The sequence below is a fragment of the Strix uralensis genome, chromosome 14 (genome assembly GCF_047716275.1).
Source record: "Strix uralensis isolate ZFMK-TIS-50842 chromosome 14, bStrUra1, whole genome shotgun sequence".
In the NCBI taxonomy this organism is placed as follows: Eukaryota; Metazoa; Chordata; class Aves; order Strigiformes; family Strigidae; genus Strix; species Strix uralensis.
Window position 1 is genome coordinate 16,160,418 of NC_133985.1, and position 18,947 is coordinate 16,179,364.

The 18,947-nt window shown below is 42.0% G+C and overlaps 1 protein-coding gene across 2 annotated transcripts; it reads left to right on the forward strand.

Moving 5' to 3' along the window:
* The first annotated feature begins 7 nt into the window (after positions 1-7).
* GEMIN5 (gem nuclear organelle associated protein 5) lies at positions 8-18,280 on the forward strand. Of its 2 annotated transcripts, none has more exons than XM_074884013.1 (28): positions 8-197; positions 449-603; positions 1,133-1,314; positions 2,007-2,158; positions 2,369-2,500; positions 2,695-2,827; positions 2,937-3,096; positions 3,720-3,932; positions 4,668-4,753; positions 5,259-5,353; positions 6,002-6,138; positions 7,325-7,398; positions 7,797-7,978; positions 8,080-8,219; positions 8,671-8,842; positions 9,099-9,326; positions 9,834-9,947; positions 10,399-10,527; positions 11,103-11,198; positions 11,498-11,635; positions 12,179-12,326; positions 12,449-12,568; positions 13,335-13,545; positions 14,177-14,437; positions 15,125-15,287; positions 15,904-16,480; positions 16,924-17,020; positions 17,678-18,280. In XM_074884013.1, exons 1-28 carry the CDS (start codon positions 47-49, stop codon positions 17,831-17,833), a joined length of 4,602 nt encoding a protein of 1,533 aa, XP_074740114.1. In that variant the 5' UTR covers positions 8-46; the 3' UTR covers positions 17,834-18,280. The 2 variants fall into 2 exon arrangements, with proteins under 2 accessions (XP_074740114.1, XP_074740115.1); XM_074884014.1 differs by having other exon boundaries at positions 2,372-2,500.
* The last annotated feature ends 667 nt before the right edge of the window (positions 18,281-18,947 follow it).

Consider the following 18,947-nt stretch of genomic DNA (forward strand, 5'->3'; position numbering starts at 1 on the left):
GACGGCGTGCGCGGCGCTTGGCGGTAGCGCGGAGCGGCCCGGGGCGATGGCGGCGGCGGGTGTGCGGGTGCTGCCCGCCTCGCCCAACTGGTACAGCAGCCGCTGCAGCGATACCAGCAGCGATGGCCGCCTCTTCGGCTTCGCGGCGAGGCACCGCGTCTGCCTGCTGGACGTCGCCGCCGCACCCGCGTTTTACGGTACCGCTGTAACCCTCTCTCTGGGGACCCCCGGCCCGCCGCGGCCCTCCCTGCCTCCCCCCACGGTTCTCCCTGCCTCCCCTCCCCGCTTTTATCGGGTCGCCCCGGCCCGGCGGGGCCGCCCCGCCGCCGGGAGCCGCTCGAGCACGTGGGGGGCGGCGGGAGCCCCGGGGGTCGGGGGTGGAGACGGGTTTGGGAAGGTGTCGTGCGCTCACGGTGGGCCTCATGGTGGTCTCTCGCTGTCGGTGCAGGAGAGCTCATCGGGCACACGGACCGGATCTCCGGGTTCGCGTTTTGCCACTGCCCCGGGCAGAGCAGCCTCTGCGCCAGCAGCTCCGACGACGGGAGCGTCAAAATCTGGGACACGGAGGCCCTGGCGCCGGTGGGGGGGTACAGCCTGCACCAGGTAGGGTGCCCGCCGGGGGACGGAGGGGGCGAGACTGGGAGCGCTCACAGCGTGGGATGGGTGTTTGTAGGCCTCGCACACAAAGCAGGGTGATGTTACTTGAACTAAACGTGAATTTCAAACCTGGTGAAATTAAAACCGTTGAATGCTTCCGGCCAGCTTTTTGTTCTGGCCTTAGGTCTGCAGCGTTGTTGCATCACCTTAATGAGCTGTTACCATCAAAGCCTCCGTGAGTGAATGAGTGAGTATGCTCGCACGGCAAACTCACTGCCACTTAACCCAGCTCGATTAAAAGTTTTTCAGCGAGTTATTGTTCCACACTGGCCAGACTAAGAACATACATTTGAACAGTTACTGTCACTCAGGGCAGCATGTTGGCAAATGCATCGTGCCAAAGCCCAAAAGACCTGTAACGCTTTAGAACCAGTTCAGCTGATGCTGGGGAGTACTCACAGATTATTTTCTGCCCGTTATTCTGTGTTAGATAGTGGTAAACCAGCTTTAAATGTATTCAATTCTCTTTCTTCAGAATGCAATCTCAGCGTTGCACTGGTCACCCCTTGTGAAAGATTTGATTGTATCCGGTGATGAAAAAGGTATAATTGTTTGTTACTGGCACAACAGAAGTGACAGCCAGCAGTTCTTCCCAGAGCCTCGGACAATTTTTTGTCTCACTTGTTCTCCTCACCATGAAAACCTGGTGGCAATTGGGTAAATATTCATTACGTTTTGTTTTCCGTTCTTCTTCTGTGAGAACCGTATTGTTAATTTTTGCTACACAGTTGCAAGGTTATTTATTTTCTGTTTTATTCTGGTATGCACCAGTTCAGAAATAACATTTAGATTTGGTAGATCAGAAATCCATAACAGTGTAAGGGTCCAGGATGTTATTTTTTAATTAGATTTGATTGGTGTTTGTCACGTTATAGGTTACTTCATCTGAAGAGAATTTCTTAGTTTGATTAGGCCTTTGTCAATTACTGCAATTCCAGTGCTTTAGATGCTCTGTACTGAACAGAGGAGGAATGTAAAAGCCCTTTAGGCTTAATGATACAGTTCTCTTGAAGGAGAACAGACACCAGAGGGAAGGAATGAAAGTGATTTGTGGTAAAGGGAAAAGTCTTCCTTGTGTAAAAGCCACTGTAGTTTTTTAAGTCTCTGAAAGCTGTATTACTAATGAATTAGTGTCATTCTTGAAGCCACATGTACTGGTTGCGCTTCCTGTAAAAGCAGCTGCAGGTACCCAGTGCTGTACTGGAGCTCTGACAGTCTGCTAGTCCTCTTGCTGCTTGTGATTTGGCTTCCCTGTAATACAGAGATAGTGATCCTGGTAAAGAGCTCAGAAATCAAGTCAGATATTATTTTCCAGGAATCTCTTCATTAATTTAAGTCTCTCTTTTTAGCTACAAGGATGGCATGGTGGTTATAATTGATATCAGCAGGAAAAGAGAAGTACTTCATCGACTGAGAGGCCATGACGATGAAATACATTGTCTGGCCTGGTGCCCTGTGCCTGGTGAAGAAAGGTTACCTGCTTGGCAAGATGAGCTTCAAGGTATGTAGAAGCGATTAATAGTTTGAAGTAATTTTTAGTTCATGTAAATGTCTTTCTAGGGAATTGAATTCCTTATAGAAAGTCAGCAAGTAGCTAAGCAAAGACAACTGATAAATAAAGTACATTCTGATACAAATCAATGTATTTCCAGTTAATTTTTATAAAGCTTTGAATTTTAAAGTATAATAACATGACTTCAATGGTATTCAGTAGTTCCGTCAGAGGAAGGCAAACTTCCAAACGGGGAGCTGACACAGGACACAACCACGAAGAAAGGTTGTTACCTGGCTTCGGGAAGCAAAGATCAGACCATACGAATATGGAGCTGTACTAGAGGCAGAAGTAAGTAAGATTAATAATGTGAGATAAACAATAACAATACGGTGGAAGAGTTCTTCTCTACCTGCAGCCTTCATTTGCTAACTTTATAGTTTATAAAGCATGGGGACCATACTTAAAGCTTCAGATTCACAGAACTTTTTCTCCCAGAGAATTTTGATGTACTAGGTCTAGATGATCCCTTCTTGGTTCCGCAGGTGTGATGACTTTGAAGTTGCCACCCACAAAGAGAAGAGGTGGAGCTGTTGATCCTGCTGTTAAAGAGCGCATTTGGCTGACTGTTCACTGGCCTTCTGGTCGTTCCACAGAAATTGTATCCAGCTGTTTTGGGTAAGTAGGGCACACAGCAGCCTGGGTACCATCACACATGTAATACAGTCTATATATAGCCTATATTCTTTTGAAGTGAACAATGAAGTACACATTTTAAATTTTTCAGAGGAGAACTGCTACTCTGGGATTTGGCCCAATCTGGGAAACGCAAGTGGACGCTTCTAGGATCTTCTGAAGGACAAAATCACTCACGTATTGTGTTCAATCTGAGTTCTGTGAAGTGTCAAGACAAAGAGCTCCTTTTTTCCATTTCAATGGACAGAGATGTAAGAACCATTTAGAAAATTAACATAAAAATAGCAGTACCTGTACGGTTTGACTGAGTGAGGCTACCCCTTTTAGGGCACAAGTTTTCTCTTCAAGTGGGTTTACTGCAGCATTTTATAACATCGTTGCTTAAAATTTGTTCTGAGCACAAGCTGCATATATTTTTGTTAGCTTGTAAGCTCAAGCTCTTACCATGGTAGAGTGAATGGTTATGACATTCTGGACTTGACTGGTAAGCGTTTAATAAAGGGAGTTTACCATCTTTTTTTCCTGTATGCTTCATTTTAAAAAGGCCTATTTTTCCTTTTTAAAAACATTTACTTGTACAACCTAAAGCATCTATTTTTTTTTTGAAAAAAACTTTCTGCCTTTTACAGGCAGCAGATCACCTCCTGTTTTGAAGTCAGAAGAGGACCACAGTATTAAAATGTAGTCCTTTTGTCCATTCCATTACAGTCTTCCAACTCGCAGCTCTGACATGGAATCCTCTGGGTGCAGATCACATACTATGTCAAGCCTTGAATCTGACCCTTTGATTTTTCATCTCACTTGTGCTTTGTTTTCCCTTGTCATATCAGTCACTCTCCATTTAACTGTTCCTTGTTCCTTAAATACTCTTCAGGTGAAGTGCTGGGACCTGTCAACTCTTGATTGTTGCTGGACAATGCCCTCGCTTGGGGGGTTCGTCTATAGTCTCGCCTTCTCCCCTGTGGACACAGGCTGTCTTGCCATCGGTGTTGGAGATAGTATGATCCGAGTGTGGAATACTTTGTCCATGAACAATATCTATGATGTTAAAACCTTCTGGCAAAGCATAAAGTCCAAGGTTACAGCAGTAAGTGTGCTTTTCATTCGCTTTTTCTCTTGTCTCTTTTCCTCTTCTCACTCCATTAGAAGAATATTTCTCTTTGGCTCTGAAGAAGGTTTTTCCAACTAAAAATCTGTAAAGCCACGTTGTTTCTTTTGTACTTGATTCTTTTCATATATACAATGCGCTTTGGAATCTGGCAACAAATCTTTAGACCTTTATACAGCCCTAGGTGCTTGCATTACATCTAGTGAAAATGAGCTGAAGTCCAGCTGGCTGTTACATTACTTTCTTGCTTTTATTCTCCTTTGTGATCCTTTCTTGCTTCATCCATGGTTTCCCTTGTGCTGCTAGGAAGTTTGACACACACAGAAACCAATGTGGATGTCTTCAGGTTGGGTTTGACCAGTGGTTGGCCAGAGGCTACTGCCTGGTAAAATTGCTGGCAGCATTAAAACACAGTAGTTATTCTTGTTCACACCAAAAGTCTTCTCATATCCTACAATATTCTCTACTTCCATTTTATAATGTAGCTATAAAGTAGTATTTTAACGATTCTAGTCCATTTCATCTGATTAAAATAGTTGGTAGGGGGAGAGCCTCTGATACTCAGAGGGATCAAATCAAGTGGCTGCAGTTGGAAAGGTGGGTATAAGGGATGGTGTTTGCTCATCAGTTTCGATGTTTTCCTTCTGTTTATTATTTAGAAATAAAGTGTCTGTAGCTTGTGTCATTACAGATCTCTTTCTGTTTTCCTTGCAGTTATCCTGGCATCCAACTAAGGAAGGCTGCTTGGCTTTTGGAACAGATGATGGAAAAGTTGGTATATTTGACACCTTCTCCAGCAGGTAAGAAAGTAGCTTTCAAATTCGCGTCAGATCCTGCCTGTATGTTCCCATGCATAGGTGGCATGGTCTTTCCCGAGGTATTTCTTTACTATTAGACAAGAGTAGAATTAAATTAAAACTAGTCAAACAGTTGGATTTTCAGTGCACCTTTTCATCTCTCCATTATGTCTGGTAGCTTCTAAGGTAATCTTACTCAAATTGCGTGACCAGAGATCATCTGTGGGAGGACATTAGTCAAGGAAATCTTTAGCCAGAAAGATGTTTTCAGAGCATGAAGAGCAACATGCAGGTGCAGGTCACCAGGACAGTTTAGTTATGTTTTTTTAGCAGTGTCCTAGAGGAGATGTTAAAGAAGGCTTGGTTGAGCCATTACTTTAGTATGTTATAGCGCCTGGTGTCCGTTTTCACCACTGGAAATAAATTGCTTTGAAATATTTCTTTTTTTAAACTTTTTTTTCCCTTTGCTGAAATCTGACTGCCCCTGATTCCTTATTTTCCTGCCCAGTGCTAAGAATAAACCACCTCAGATCTCCAGTACTTACCACAAGAAGACTGTATACACATTAGCCTGGGGACCTCCAACTCCTCCTCTGTCTTCTGGTGAGTCTTCCAATACCTGTGACAAAGCAGGTCCTCTATGCAGAGCACACAGATGCCATGAAGTTGGTATGCCCTCCCTTAAGAAAAGGAGCCCCATTTGCTTGGTAGCAATCCTTTCTAGCAGCTAAGAATGCATCCTGCTTGAGGAGCTGTTAAGTTTTGCAAGGGAGCAAAACAATCTCTTCTAGTTCTTGAATTCTGGTAGCTTCAGGAAGTAGATGGGAGTGGAGTACCACACCTCTGTGCTTACTTCAGGGTCTTACAGACCAGTACCTGTCTGCACAGGCTTCCTGCAGTAACTGTGTCAGATCAGATATGGGTTCCTTAGCTCTAGAAGTAGGCTTCTATGATTTGAACTAAACAGAACAGCTCCATTGGCTCTTCCTACAAAACTGGAATTATTCTAAGTATCAAAATTAAAGGGAATTTTAATGCTTGCAGTGATTGTGCTATGAGAGATCTATTGGTAGAAATGAGAGGTCCTTTCAGAGGATTGTATTGTGAGAATTTCTTGCTGCCAGATCACAGGCAATTGAAGCATGTATATAGTCTTTTAAAATAATGTTTTGTTTTATAGTGGGAGTGATTACTTCTGCTAAGACTGATGAAGAACATGGTATATTTAGCTTTTTTTCCTCTGTTGTATAGGAGGAGAAGGTGAACAGCCCTCTGTAACTTTATATAGTTGTGCTGGAGAAGGTATTGTTTTTCAACACAACCCCTGGAAGCTTAATGGAGAGGCAAATGACATTAACAAAGTCATCCGAGACACTAATTCAATCAAAGTGAGTATTATTTTGACTTTTAAAATGGATTTGTGGTAACCATGTCATAGTTTCTGTGGCCTTGTAGTTGTAGGTTTCTGATTTTGCCTTTGTGATGTATCTGTAACAAATAAAAAATTTGAAAACCACGGTCTCCATAGATGAACTTCAGAGACACTTACTGGCTCAAACTATTTAAACAGTTTATGTGTTTGCCTCTGTAAAAGAGTGTCGTCTTGCCCCAGTGTCAACATGGCACATCTGTTCCTGGCATCAATTACTTAATTTACTTAGCCAGAAAAGTTAAATTGAAGTATAGAGTCTGGTTTTAAAGCTCTGTGTGGCTGTTTAAAATAATTAGCTCACACAGAGCTTTCCAGTTTCAAAGCACTTGAAGTAATGTCCTGAATAATGTTGTAGCTTAGATCACGTGATGGGCACGCATGAGTTAACTACCTCCTCTTCTCTTGTTTCAGACATTAACTTCTTTTTTAAATAAATGGTGCAGTAAAGGCAGTCATGATTTTGCAGGAGTTTGTTTCCATTTACACTGCAGCTAATACAGAGTGGTTGGTGGTAACTGACCATAACATCTTCTCAAGTATGATCAGTCATTTCTTAGTTGAAAGTACAAAATAAGTGAAGTGGGTAAGACCTTCAGTCGTTTTAAGTTAGCATAAGCCAACTGAAGTCAGTCAAACTGTATTGATTGATATCAGCTGGGTTTTGGCTTCTTCCTTGAGTAGAAGACTCACTGGGGATTGAGACTAATGTCACAGGCAACGAAATGATCATTTTTAGGCATCTAAATTGTAAATTGTAAGTAACTTTCATCTAAATTAGGAAGAACAGAAATAATTACAAGTAAACTTGGATTTCTTTTGAAAGATGATAGAATTTGCTTGCAATGTCTAGGGCTTTCCAAGGAGCATACGAAGATCGAGCATCAAGGTCCTACCGGAATCCAGACAGACTTCCTTTGAGACGTTTCACTGAACTGATAAAAATAATCACTGGTTCTTGCATCAGTTCATTCAGCCTTAATCGCTCAAGCTTATGTCACTGCTACAGAAGCAATGGGACGCTTTTGTGACTTTCATTTTGCAGACTAATTTCAAGTCTGTCCAGTTGCCAGTCTTGCTCTGTTGAATGGATGTGAGAGAGGTTTAAGAATTTTTGACAATAGTTGTGTCTTGACTTTCTACAGCACAAACTGCCTGCACGTACAGAGATCAGCTGGAAACCCGATGGCAAACTGTTGGCTCTTGGCAATGAAGATGGGTATGTTTCCCTTGTAGGTTAAGGTGGTATATGTGCTGATCTTGACTACAACCACTGTAGTGAAGCAAAAGCACTTTTTGTTGCCCTGATTTGTCTCTGTTCTTTCACTGGCGATGTATTTGAATTGTGATAATACAGCATTACTTGCTGTTACTTGGTTTAGCTGCTCCTGGCATGGAGGATCCACATCATCATGTTAAATTATTTTTCAAGGATCTGCTCGTGGTTGAAACGCACTTTTGCTGATGTATTAAATGAGGGTTTGAGATGAATCCAGAAAAGAAAAACTCATTTAGTTACTCTATTTCATGTTCTGTGATTCCACTTATGCAGTGTAACAAAAAATTCCCATTTTCACTGACTGCTGGAATTCTTACGCTGTTGTTCTTACATTTCAGCTCAATTGAAATATTTCAGGCCCCAGACTTGAAGTTGCTCTGCACTATCCAGCAGCATCATAAACTGATTAACGCTATTCGTTGGCATCACGAGCATGGGAGTCAGCCAGAGCTGAGTTACCTGATAGCTTCAGGCTCAATCAATGCCACTATTTACGTGCATAATCTGAAGAGTGTCATAGGTAACAGTCTGCAGATTATATTTCAAGTCTTGGCATCTTGTTTTGGTTTACTCCCTGTTTGTCTTGCTGGCCATACTTGATCCTGTTCTTTATTCTTTCAGAGAGCACTTCAGAAAGTCCTTTGACAATAACAGAGCCTTTTCGAACTCTGGCTGGGCACACAGCTAAAATCACAAGTCTTTCTTGGAGCCCCCACCACGAAGGAAGACTGGTATCTGCATGCTATGATGGCACTGCACAGGTATTGTTCCACAGCCACTCAGAAGTGTATTTCTTTTAGTTTCAAGTCATCCATTAGTGCTTTAGAACCAAGCTGACTAAACAGCAAAGCTGCTTTTGTGAGATAAACTACTGAAGTACTGCAAATTTACCCTTGGTAACTGTTTCCTGGTTCTGGATACCTGATAGGTATCAGTATATTTTTGCCACTTGCAAATTGATTTGTAAGTCCAGTCATTACCATTTTCATACTACCACTTTTGGATCCTCAGAAAAGAAAGATGTTATGCAAATGTATCTATGCAAACAAAGGAAGCCCTGAATTTTCTCCATTTGCATGTTGGTATTTGAAATACCTGTTCAAATACCCTAAAACAGAAGCTCCTACAAGTGCAAATCACTGAAGAGAAAATGCAGACTATCAGAGGAAGATGAGACTTTCTGAGTAACTGGGTTTCTTTCTTGTTTATAAGGTATGGGATGTTATGAAGGAAGAGCCACTCTGCAACTACCGAGGGCACCAGGGCCGGCTACTGAGTGTCCAGTGGTCACCAGTGGATTCAGATTCTGTTTATACAGGAGCAGATGATTTTTCTGTTCACAAATGGCAGATTTCAAAGCAGGAGCATACACGGCCTCCTCAGGGTAAGTACATTCAAACAGAAGATCCTTTCCTGAAGATGATGTTGGAGCTGGGAAATAGAGAGTTTCCACACTGAAATGGTATGATAAATTCTTATGCTGAATTCCAAATCTGCCAGCTACCTCTTCAGGAACAAATTCTGTCTAGTTAAATTGTGTTATATCCTTATTTGGAAACTAAATGTTGATCTTGAGAGGCAGCTAATAGATTGAAAATCTCTACAGATAATACCAGGGTAACTTTTGCAACCTTTTACAGGTAAAAAGAGTATAGAATTAGAGAAAAAAAGAAGTATGCAACCAAAAGTCAAAACCAAGAAGAAGAAAAAGCCTATAGGGAAGAGTCCAGCCAAGCAGGATCTAAGTGATTCCATGAATGGAGATGAGAGCATGAAGGAAGCGTTGCTAGAGGAAAACGGAGTGTCGGACCATGAAGGAGAAAAAGAAGCTCAGGAGGCAGAGTTGCCTGATAAAGTCTCCACAACTGGTAATAATCAAATCATCTTAGTTCAGTGGTTCCCAGACTGTTTAGCCCTTGGAGCATCACCAGGTTTAATATTTTCACGCAGATTTTCTCATAATACAGTTTATTGAAATACTCCACTTGAAGGAAATACGGTTCTGGAATGCCTTTCATAATTTTCAAAACTAGTTTGGGACTAATTGTCTTTAAAAAGATTCTGGCCTAACGAACAAAGTTACTGTGTTTGGCTTGAAACAGTGTCATTTTTGATCAGTGTTGCCTTCTGGTGATAAATCCTATAATACTGGTGGACCTTTGTTAGTGTTTATTGACATCTTATTTAGTATTCTGACAGTTCTGTCATGTTTTCTTAATATTTCCTTTCCCTGAAAAGCTATTAATTTCTATGGCAAAGCAAAGCTTGGTTTCTGTATATTTTAAAATTAATATAATAGCAGCATACTTGACATCTTCACATTCTTTGGGCTTTTCCATGTACTGTTCTCCTTTTTTTATCACTTAACTCCACAGTGTCCAAGGATACATCTTCATCTGCGTATGATTATTCTTCATTCAGCTTGACAAAGCCTTTTGTGACCCAGAAAGCCATTCCTGTGAAAAAGGATCCACCTAAAGAGAAACCAAGTTAGTATGTTTCAGGGACTTTTAACAGTCTTGCATCAAGGCAGAGTTCCTCATTCTACGTTTCTGTTTGGCTGCAGCTTCCCTTCCTACTGTGACACCAAATAAGCACCAGAGAAAGAAGAGAGTGCTTTTAAAATTTCTTAAAACGTTTTAAGTTGTTTCTTCTTTTATTTGCCCTGCTTGTCAGGTCACTTGAGTAGTTGTTTAGTGTGGTCTTAGATACTACCTTTTAGTTGTTAGTTTCATTCCAGGCAAGATGGGCAGAAAAATATACAAAGTAACCAGTATTCAAAAGTTTGAGTAGTCATAATAGAGATGTATGTGGCACTTAAGCATCTGGTTTTTGTTTTCCTGTGTGAGGAAGAGGGGGGTTTGGAATACTTTGGAGAGTTCTGCTGTAGGAGGCTCTTGTAACTGTGCAGCAGAGACTAAAACATGTCTGATTTTTCAGCTCCTGATGCCTCTCTGAAGAAGAGGAAGCCTCGTTCTATTCTACCCTTCAGCACGTCCATGGATCACAGATCAAAAGATGAATTGCATCAGGACTGCTTGAGGCTGGCTACCTGTCTGAAAACCAAAGGTACTGGTCTAAAGCTAAAAAACTTAGAGGATAGGTGCTCTGAAGTATTTAGAAGCCTGTGTCCAAGGACATGACTTTGACCACTAAGCGTTTTTTTTAGATCCTTATCTTTATCAAAGTGTGTGACTAGTTATGGCCTCTTATTTAATTTCTCTTGCAGTGTTTCAGCACTCTGTAGTCACTCCAAACAGGTTTTGAGTAGGATCCTATGTTGTGGAGATAGAATTGTCTGCATGCATGCAAAGTGTTTTTCATCTTCAGAAGTATAGTGTGGGCTGGAGAAGATAAGCCATTAAGGGAGATGTTTGCATTCTCACAGTATTGTTCCTTATGCAAAGGAATGTGGTATGTTTGATTTAGAGTAGATGTTCTGCACAGACATCATCTTTCTATTCAAACGTAGATGTAAGTTCTAATTGACCTGCAAATTGTTAAATCTGCTATATGGGAAAAAAAGTAGAAGACTTGAGTATTTGCCAACAGTTGAGTGTAATGGAGTGGTACAGTGACTTGGCAGGTCCCAGTTCCCAGTGTTGTACCAAATCTTAAGTATTAATTCTTTTTGTCTGGTTTAGATAATAATGAAGATGTGTCCCCTGACCTCAAGGATTGCATCCACTTGGGGCTGTTCACAGACAGGGCTTCTCTGCACAAGATGATTGATGTGGAAGGTAAGTGGAATAATGAATCCACCTTGACAGTATGTCCACTGTAACTGTTGTATTCAAGGAGAAAAGAAATTGGGAAGAATACTTCAATTTTCTTTACTGTGGATTAAAGTCTAGGATTAAGAATGCAGGTGTGTGTGAAAAGAAGAAAAGACATACTTTTCCCAAGTAGTTTTTTCATCCTTAAGTTGCAAACCTGCAATACCTTACGCTTGAGTGATCTCACTTTTGCCAAGTTATTTTACTATGGCAAATAATGCTATTGCAGTCATGCTGATAGGAAGTGTGTTTGCTTTCAACAGGAAAACATCACTTGGAGAATGGGCATCCAGACCTCTTTCAGCAGCTCATGTTGTGGAAAGGAGATATGAAGGGTGTCCTCCAGGCAGCTGCTGAGAGGGGAGAGCTGACAGACCAGCTGGTAGCAATCTCGCCCATGGGTATGTTTGCTCTTGTAACACGGGAGCAGATGGAATTAGCTGCCAAGGGTAGCCTCATTCTGATTGTTCTGGGTTGGAAACTCATGATTGTTCCAGACTGGAAGGAAGTTGCTTCTTTAACTGCTTGGCAACAAAAATCAAACACAAAACATTTCCTATTTATGATGGATTATAGGCCGGGATGTTTCCACAAGCACCCTTAGGTTGGGATAGCAGGAAATAGAGTGGTTTCCTTTGGGAATTCTTGAAGGAGCAGGCCCATCCTTCCAAGCACAAAGTTGGTTTTTTGTAATACGTAGCAGTTCTTCCAGTCTGCTCTTGGTTTAAATATGCTTTTAAGTTATTTTACTCGTAGTAAAGTCCTCCAGTCATCTTCAAGCCCTGCTTCACTGCCTCAGTGACTTGTATTAGGATGGTTCAGAAACAAGAAACTAATCTGGGGAAGAGAAGACGTACATGTTGAAGAAAGCAGTGATGATGTCATCCCATAGGAATTCTTCCAGTTTTAAAATTTTGCCTCCAATTGTATTGTCTCTTTTGCAGTTGGGTATCAGGCCTGGGTTTGGACAGTAGAAGCCTTTGCGAAGCAGCTGTGTTTTCAGGAGCAGTATGTGAAGGCTGCCTCCCACCTCCTGTCCATCCATAAAGTGTATGAGGCTGTCGAGCTGCTGAGAGTGAACCATTTTTACAGGTTGCTGTATATTTATCTTTAGGATTTGTTTCTCTTTTCTAGTGGGGTAGATTTGATGTTTTGGTTCACTTTTTGTACACAGTCAATTAACTTTTCTATCTTGTTTCCATTATGTGTTTTAGGGAAGCAATTGTAATTGCTAAGGCCAGGTTGCGTCCAGAAGATCCAATTCTGAAGGATCTCTACACCAGTTGGGCAGCTCTGTTGGAGAAAGATGGTCATTATTCCATGGCCGCCAAATGGTGAGTGTTACTGGGAAGAAGACAGAATTGGTTCCATGCCTGAAACAAAGAAGGTTCTGGGTTTTGTAGCAGCTGGAATCTGTTAACTGGTCTGGTCGTTATTTGTCTAAGGTGCTTTCTGAGCCTGATCTCACTGGTCCCCTTCTAGAAGCTCCAGAGGGTGGTTCAGAGCAGGAGGTCCAAATGCCGTACTATAGTAGAGCCATCTCTTTCCATAGACATTACTGGGAGGCTTTGAACACTAGTCTAGCAAGACTAAGATTAGGATGTATACAGAAAGACTATGTGATGTTTCCAACCTTTCCACTGTAAATGTGCAGCAGTAACGCTTGAAATATTTTGGCTGCAGTAGTGTTCTTTACTTGATGCTGATCTCAGTTCTGGCATTTTTGAGGACGTTCACACTTGTGAAAGGATTCAGATGAAATCCAGAGAAATGCAGTAGGGATAAACTACTGCATATAACCTTTCTCTCTTGAATCTATTTATAATTTCCATTTCTCATCCAAGCTGTGTATGGTAGGCACACCCCCAGAGGTTTCAGTCCAGATAATTAGGCTGTGTGACTTTCCCTTTGTAGCTCTGTGTCAGATCAGGTGCCGTATGTCTATAGTAAACTCTGGTAAGGCAAAGTGATGAGAGCTCTGAGAACCTGTGGAGACTACACGTTTATCTTCATTTGTATGTTTGTGCTACTCTGTTGCAATACAATTTAAAAACAGTATTTTAGTACTAATCAAGTCGATTTGCTTTTATCTCTTTTCAGTTATTTGGGGGCTTCCTCACCCTATGATGCAGTTAAGGTGTTGGCAAAAAAGGGGGATGTGACATCCCTTAAAACTGCTGCTGAGCTTGCGCTGTTATCTGGAGAGGAGGAGTTGTCAGCAACTTTGTCTTTCAGATGTGCCCAAGACCTGCTGTTATCCAGGAACTGGGTGGGAGCTCAGGAAGTCCTTCAGCAGCATAAAACTTTATTTGTGAGTCTGGTCATTTACTTTCTGCTTTCTTTAGCGTTGTCTCTCTTCAGATTAACTTGACCAACTTCCCATATGTTAATAGTCCACACGTAGTCCTTTGAGATGGTTTTTGCCTCAAAAATATTTTTCTAGAAGTTTATTGCAACAACCTTATGAAACAGCATGTGTATTTGCAGAGGCAAAGGGACCATGGTGGGGAGGCACGTACGCTCTATGCTTGTTAGTTATATGAGAGGTAGTTGAAAAAAGTGGGATTTCATTTTAAGTATGTAATACTGATCATAAGAAGAAAGAAGTGAAGGAAAGTATTTGCTGTTTACATTAAAGGAACAAATGAGATAACTGTAAGTCCATCTGCCGGAGACTTAATCCAGAAATTCATTTTTGTGTGGACTGAGAAGCAGAAGGCTGGCTCAGCTTGTTCTGAGGTTTCCTTCTGACCCTAGAGTCTCTGAGTCTATCAGCATTGTTCTTTGGTAGCTGCAGTTCAGAAACAGTCTGTCACTAACAAGCTGCTACTACCCATGATGTTCTTAAATTTGCCTACTTGCTGTGGTCAGTAAGGGATTGTTTTTCTTCTAGCAGCAGCTCAGTGCTCTTTTTTTTTTTTTTTTTTTTTGTCTTGTTAAAGGGACAAAGACTTGTCTTCTGCCTTAACGAACTGCTTTGCAAGTGCCTTAGTGAAAGAAATCCCTGTGACCAAAAGAGCCCCCCCGTGCCTCCCTGTTATCATAGCTGGGAGCTGAACAGAGAGGTCTCATTTTTTGACATGGTGATCGAAGTGTGGCAGAAGGTATTGTGCATGGACACCACCGAGCGAGCCGCAAGTGCGTGGGAGCAGCTGCACAGTATTGAGCATCCTCCTTCTACCAACAACACACCCCCAAAACAGGTAAATGGATTTAGATCTGTAGACACACTAAGCGTTACCGTGGCACACGCAGTAAAATGCAGCCGCTTTGTGGTGTTGTGCCAGCCATTCCCAGGGAAACGATGTCTGCACCCTGCTGCAGGGTGAGGTTATAGTCTGGGAGAAGTAGATGATAGGCAGCTGGGATGGCTTGTGTAGCCACCAGTTTGTTTCTGCGTTTGTTTCTGCACAGAGTAGGAACCGACATACAGTGTCAGTGATGAGCACTGAGATCACCAAGATGTGCTGGCTGGGTGGGAGTGATTGCAATAGCTGAGTGGTCTCAGCAGTGAATCAGGGTTTTGTGTCGAACTGATTGGAGAGGCAGGGCTGCTTGTTGTTAAATTATCCTGGAGTTCAGAGCGTCTGTTCGTAGACTGGTGCTCCTGCAGCTCTTCTCTGACCACAGTGAGTCACTGACCTTTGGTGTGCTCCCACTTCTCATCTGTTTAGTAGGACACATGCAAGCACAGCTGCTGATTTTACAGTTCTAAGTCATGTAAAAGTGCTCTATCTCCTGCGTGAAGGAGACTATGTACATTGCACTGTCATTAACCAAAAGCAATTTTAAGTCATGTGTTTCTGGGCTCTTCCACAATGGTCATAAGCTGTGAGTAATTCATACTTTGCAGTAAAACTATTAATCATGCTCTCTGGTTCTTCCTGTAGGTGCTTTTCCATATCTCCCATGACCTGACACTTGCAGCCCTGAGCTATCATACTGCTACCTGGGATGAAGCAGTGAAAAGTATTCTTGGAGCTGTGGCCCGCAGTTACAATGCTGGTAATTTCGCTTTGATGCAAGAGATTTGCAGGATCATCCTTCCTGAAGGTACGTCCCGTCTTATGTATCTCCTGGTACTGACAGACAGGGGAATCCTTGTAAGCACAGCTGTGTCTCCATTAATATTACTAGGGATAATAACGTTTAGAAGGAGCAAGACATACCCACATATGTGGCAACCTGTGGAATTTGGCTAGTACAAGGACCATTGGGCAATCAAAATTCCTGGCTGTGGAAGGAAGCTCAGCAGTGTCAGCTGGCATGGGTGATGTAGGAAACTGAGCAAATTCTGTTCTGTAAGGGAGATGAGGACGCTGGAAAGATGTGTTCATCTCAGTTACAGATCCCTCCAACCAGCCCTTCCCTTCATTCTCTGCAGAGTATGCAGTGCATTGGTGGCTCTTGATCACGTGAATATCTTGACGTGCAGCTTGGGACCAAAGAAGTTTGCTGTAGATGATGAGACCATGCAGTCTCATGCTTAGCTACATGTGTTTAAAAAGATGCCAAAGATGTCTGCCTTTGCTCTTCTGCTTCCTGCACCACTCTGCCAGCTACTGAGCAAATCTCTGGTTTGGGTCTCCAAGATAGCTGTTCATTTACCAGATCTGGTCTTCGTCTTTGGAAATCTCCATACTATTTGTAATCCTTTTTTCATTATTAGGCTGTGGTAACCTGAGACACAAACTGGACAGCACAAATTCTCAGAGTATGGACGCCTGCAGAAGTTTAGAGGGCTTTGTGGCTTACGGACTGCTGTATGACCTGTGGTGGAACCCACCCAAAGACACCCTTGCCTTGCAGAAGGCTGGTTTGGATCCTGTGCAGGGTCCCAGGGAGCAGACAGCTCTGGAGAAGAGTTACATTTCAGGTCAGTCCTCCTCTGAAGAAACTCCTGATCAAACTGCAGCTGAGATGGATGAAAACCTGTGCAATACAACTGAAGTTCGTACATGTGAGGCAGAAAGTAACTCAAGAACTAGTTCAGTCGATTTGGTAGACAGACAGTCAAAACTGAATGGCTGCAAAGTGCTTCTTTCAGAAGAGATTGCTGCTTTACAGAACACCCAAAGAGATATAGCTGAGGTCCAGCAGATTTTAGCAGAGATGATCCGCCAGCATCAGCAGCAGAGGAACAATCTTCAGGAAAACACAAATGGAAGCACCCAGGAAAGCAACCTGCATCAGAGTTCAGAGACTGAATCAGACAAACCACACTCTGACAGCAATCAGATGAACTGGTAAGCTTCAGAATGTAAATTAACGGATTGAAAAGCATTGGGGGGGTTTGTGTGTTCGTGCAGCAGATTTCTTGTTTAGCTCAGATTGCTTCTCATCTCAAGCTTGTCAACCAGGGACACTTCAACATACAGCTCAAAAGTCTTGCATTTTCTGGGGCTGAACTGCCATGTGCATAAATTTAATACAGCTGAATAATTTCCTGATACACAGGGTGTGTTGGTACAGTGAATAAACAGGGCAGCTTGAAAAGAGGAGGATAATGAAAAGGACAAGCATGATCTAAGAGGTCTGTCTCTTGGTTGAACAATTATTTGGGACTTTGGCAGGAATGAGCTAGAGCATGTAACACCTGTCCAACTCTCCTGTGCTGCCTGTCCAGGAAGGAGGCTTATGCAGTCATTTAAGCAAAAGTTACTCACAACACCTGCTCTTTTCTTGACAGTAAAGATGAAGTAAAGGAACCAATTACACTCCCTGAGCTAACAAAGCAGCTTCTAAAAGCAAAGCAAAAACTAGCAGAATTTCCAGACAATTTAAAGGTAAGTTTTCAGAAGAGGCATTGTGGTTCTGAAAAAGGACAGTCTTGTTGTCAGGGCAGCCTCATCATAGAACACCATTCCTTACTTTCTGTGTGAAAGGGAACTTTCTTTGTGATCTGTCAATTTTGAGAGAGAATGGATGCATGGCATCAGGGTAATATTTTTCTTTGATGCATAACTTTCTCCATACAGTTGGAAAGTGTAGGTAAAGCTCCTGCATGGGAGAACTCAATGGGATGTTCTGTATGAATCTCTCCCATGCATTTTAAAAGTAATCCCTTGCTACTTAGAATTATGTATGCAAAACCAGTTTTGATAAACAGTGAAATCAGAAATTTAAGGTATAAAATGGCCTTTCTAGATTAGGAACTGTAGAAACTACACATGACATGTTTGAAAACAGTGTTTCCTAGGCTGTCTCATCCCCTCTGTTCTCTAGTCTATAACTGAAGGTAGTCATGGTGATTGTGCAAGAGGGGGCAAACCTTGTCAAACATGCACTGGAAAAAAGAGGAAGAAATGCATCTGACTTGGGAGTATTTGTTCAAAAGATACTGTAAAGCAGTGTCTTTTAGAGAACTCACTGCCTGAATACATTGTAGTTGAACAATTATAATTGAAAGAGTAGACATCACCTCATGTTCCTTTTTTTTGCAGGTCTTCCCGTTCCCCGACGTGCTGGAGTGCTGCCTTGTGCTCCTTCACATCGGATCCCAGTGCACTCCCGAGCTACGGGAAGAGGCATCGGCTCTCCTTAGGAAACACGGTAGCGCTAATACTTACAGCAGGGCTGGCAGGAGGTTCTTGACATGACATTTTGAGACAAAACTGTCTCCCTTGAGCTGCCTACAGCTACTTAACACCGAGGCTGTTTCTTAGAGTCAAGGCTTGTTTTGATGGCCATGGTTATTTTGGGTAAAACTACTAAAAAACAGGTTTATATACAGACTCACTTGTGGTCAACAACTACTACTACTAAAGGAGATTGTGTTAGAAAATTGAAAAGCAGTAGGTTGTGGCCTTGAACTGTATACAGGATTTTTGTACAGTCTTTCCAACAAATGAAGTTAATGCCTCTCTTACATGTAAGAGAAACAGTTTTGAGCAGCTCTATCAGTCTTTCAGCAGAAAAGGAATAGTAGCTGCCCTCAGGAAAAACAATGGTTTCTGTAGGCAAACTGACCGTTAAGCCAGTATTGTTCTTAAAAGCATTGTGCATTTATTTTCCCTCCTTTAAATAAAGTCTTCTACCACCATGAATTGGCATTTAATTTCATGGATAGAAATCTGTATCAATCGGGCAAATGCATTAAAAATAAGCCTGGTTTGTTGGGTTCTTTTGTTAAACTTTCTACATAAATCAAACTCGGTAGATAAAACAAAGTGTGTGCTATGACTTAGCTTTGTGTGGTGAAGCCACCTGTAAAGGTGAGGTACTACCAAGTTCTCTAGAAAAGCTGCTATTCTAGAAGTGCCAAAAACAATCCTAAATTCTGGAGTCTTACAGTTTACCTAAAGGCTTTGCCTGTTTTGTTAGAAAAACTAACTCTTCCTAAGAACAAGGCTATATAAGCTTTAGTGAACATAGCATTTATCTTCGTAATTTCTCAAAGCTTTTAAATGCAGCAGAAGAGTTCATGGTAGGATAGGAGGCAGGTCATGAATTTAGAAAGTTTGTAAGTACAGTAAAGATTATTGTACAATAAAGATTATTGAAAAAAAGTAGGAGGGATGGATTTTTCAGATGAAGAGCTGTTTCAGATTCCTCCAGTCACAATGCAGACTTGATACTGGTAATGTTTCCTGCTCCAAACTGAGTAAAGCCTCAGAACATTTTGAAAAGCAGCCGGTGAAAGCTGGGGGTTATATTAAAAGAAGATCCTTCTACAGATGTGTTAATCTGGTAAATTGTTGCCACTAACTTGGA

What these genes read in the sequence shown, in the direction of transcription:
- GEMIN5 (XM_074884013.1), top strand. Translation starts at nt 47, where the DNA reads ATGGCGGCGGCGGGTGTGCGGGTGCTGCCCGCCTCGCCCAACTGGTAC. An exon ending in CGCCGCACCCGCGTTTTACG is followed by an intron (nt 198 to 448) that starts GTACCGCTGTAA and finishes CTGTCGGTGCAG; the next exon opens with GAGAGCTCATCGGGCACACG. An exon ending in CAGGATCATCCTTCCTGAAG is followed by an intron (nt 15,288 to 15,903) that starts GTACGTCCCGTC and finishes TTTCATTATTAG; the next exon opens with GCTGTGGTAACCTGAGACAC.